We start from the raw sequence: 2,456 nt of genomic DNA, 5'->3' as shown, positions 1-2,456 counted from the left end.
GTATTGGGAGGTATATAATGCTTACATGTGTACACAAGTAGGCGTTCAGCGGCACTGCATAATTGCTACTACACGTTCTAATATGCTTGTGTACATAACTTGAGACAGATCATATGGACAATTCTAGAAGCAACAACAATCGGTCTACGACGTGGATAAGTGGAATACGTGATGCTTAGAGCAGTCATAGTCGTACATCAAAAAATGAAAGAAAACAATGCTATGTGAAGAATCGAAGGGATAGTCTGTTCACAGAGGATGGTAATGCCCTCATTAAGTCAAAGAAACTGAGGGAGTGGAGGAATAGGTTGCTCGAGGATAGGGATAAACTGAAGAAGAAGAAAAAACTACTCAAGAATGAAAGGGTTGAGCTACAGACAGAAGTTGCTCACTTAAAAAATGATTGAGAGAGCAATCGGAAGAAGATTCGTCAGCTAAGGGTAATCCTTGATGAAGAGTAGTCTAATTATTTCAATATCTTTTGTGAAGTTTTAAACTCTGAAGTATATGAGTATGTTAGTACTAGGTTGTAAGCTCTTATTAAGTTTATGACTATGTTTAATTGATAGTACCATTTTTTTTCGAGAAAACGCAAAAGAATTTGCGTTTCATTGCATTAAACAGGAAGAAGACATCGGAGGTACAACCTCCAGAAAGGAGGGACACACACAGACACACACACACGACCGTCCTCACCAAACGACTACAACTAGGTAAGGAGGTGCCCTCAGCTACAGACACACAACGATATTAGGCCTCGCCCTGCCGCCATTGCAAGACACCTCTAGGAACAATTGCAGCTCCAGGACTGCCCAGGCCAACGTACCTCACACCCATGTGCCTAGGATCGGCGAGTGAAAGGCAGGGCCTTATTGGAACTGGTGTAGCAATCGTTGGGGGAGGGCCGGCGCTGGCAAACAACCTGCTCCCTGTTCAGCCGTCTACGCCAACGGTGCATCACCAGCCACCATCTGCCGCATCAAGTACTCCGCTTGCAGCCAAAGCAGCGCCCTCAAGAGGGTAACGGCGTTGAGACGCCGCCGCTGCCCGGTCCAGGAGGCCGGACCTAGGATTTCTCCTGGTGCTCGAGGAGGAGGTCCGGTCAAGGGTCATGCCAACGCCTCCAAGGAGGTGACGGCACCCTCGGGCGTCGCCGTTGACAGCGCAGGCCGACGCTGCGCGGGGATTTTGCCCCGACCCATGAGCAAGGACCTCAGATGCAGATGCAGACCGGACATGTCGAAGAACGTTGGAGAAGACGGAAGCACATGGAGCGGGAAGCCTAGGAACGTCGGTAGTCGTAGGTTTGGGCACCGGCCAGCGCAGCGCCAGCAGGCCGGCCACCACCGGGAGCGCGTCCAGCAGGCGACAACGATCACCTGCACCGCGCCGGCCCGCAGCCTCCGCCGCCGGGATTCGCCGTGGCACAGCATCGCAGCAACCGTCAGGGTCACCGCGCGCGTGCACAACCCAGCGGCAACCACCGGCGGCGGCTGGGAGGGGTGGGAGGAGGGAGAAGGGTGGGTGGGGGCAGAGTGGTTGACTCGGGCCAAGGCGGGCCCGCGCGGCCCAGATCTGGGCGCCCCCAGCTCTGCCGCTCGCTGCAGCGGCCGACAGCCGCCATAGCAGCGCCTCCGCGCACACGCACCGCGCCATCTCGACCTCTCCTGCACGCGGACAGCTTTCCGGCGCGCCACCACACGCTCCCACCGCTCCAGCGCGCGAGCACGTTCCCACCGCTCCAGCGCGCGTGCACGTTCCCACCGCTCCAGCGCGCGAGCACGCGAACAAGGGCCGCGCCGCCGTCGTCCACCGACGAGGGCTTCGCACACCAGCATCCTCCGGCGGCGGCAAGGGGAGGGAGGGGAAGGAGGGGGCTTGGGTGGCGGCTAGGGTTTCACCGCCCGAGTCGTCCCTGGGAGCGAAGCGGGGGCCGACGGGGAGTGAATTCAATATCTCTATGTCTGATAGTACCATTTGTGAATTTCAAACTCTTAGTTTCTTAAGTACTACTCCCTCCGTTCCGAAATATAAGACCTTTTAGACATTTGACTATAGACTACATACGGAGTAAAATGAGTGAATCTACACTTTAAAATATGACTACATACATCCGTATGTAATATATAGTGGAATCTCCAAAAGGTCTTATATTTAGGAACGGAGGGAGTAATTTTTATCCAAAAAATAAATCTTATATTTAGGAACGGAGGGAGTAATTTTTATCCAAAAAATAAATTGTTAGCGTTGGACAACGTGGACGCCAGCAACATGTAATTTGCCGCGTCATACCTAGGCTTTTCTACACTAGTATGTCACCGGTGGTCATGCCTTAGTGCGGGAGCTCCTATACGCGGCGTGTAGTCGCGGTTTCGCACAAAGCCAGCTCACCTGGGCCGCCCACTTGGTGTAGGGGTGGAAAATCGCAAAGAGAAAAGCACTATGAGTATGTTAGT

The 2,456-nt window shown here is 53.6% G+C and overlaps 1 protein-coding gene across 1 annotated transcript; it reads right to left on the bottom strand.

The window, feature by feature from the left end:
• Positions 1–574: 574 nt before the first annotated feature.
• LOC123428995 lies at positions 575–1,838 on the bottom strand. Its single transcript, XM_045113064.1, has one exon. The coding sequence runs from the start codon at positions 1,836–1,838 to the stop codon at positions 1,110–1,112; it is 729 nt and encodes a 242-aa protein (XP_044968999.1). The 3' UTR covers positions 575–1,109.
• Positions 1,839–2,456: the final 618 nt, after the last annotated feature.

The sequence above is a fragment of the Hordeum vulgare genome, chromosome 2H, assembly GCF_904849725.1.
Source record: "Hordeum vulgare subsp. vulgare chromosome 2H, MorexV3_pseudomolecules_assembly, whole genome shotgun sequence".
Lineage (NCBI taxonomy): Eukaryota > Viridiplantae > Streptophyta > Magnoliopsida > Poales > Poaceae > Hordeum > Hordeum vulgare.
This window is presented reverse-complemented; position numbering and strand designations above follow the sequence as displayed.

What these genes read in the sequence shown, in the direction of transcription:
- LOC123428995 (XM_045113064.1), bottom strand. Translation starts at nt 1,838, where the DNA reads ATGCTGGTGTGCGAAGCCCTCGTCGGTGGACGACGGCGGCGCGGCCCT.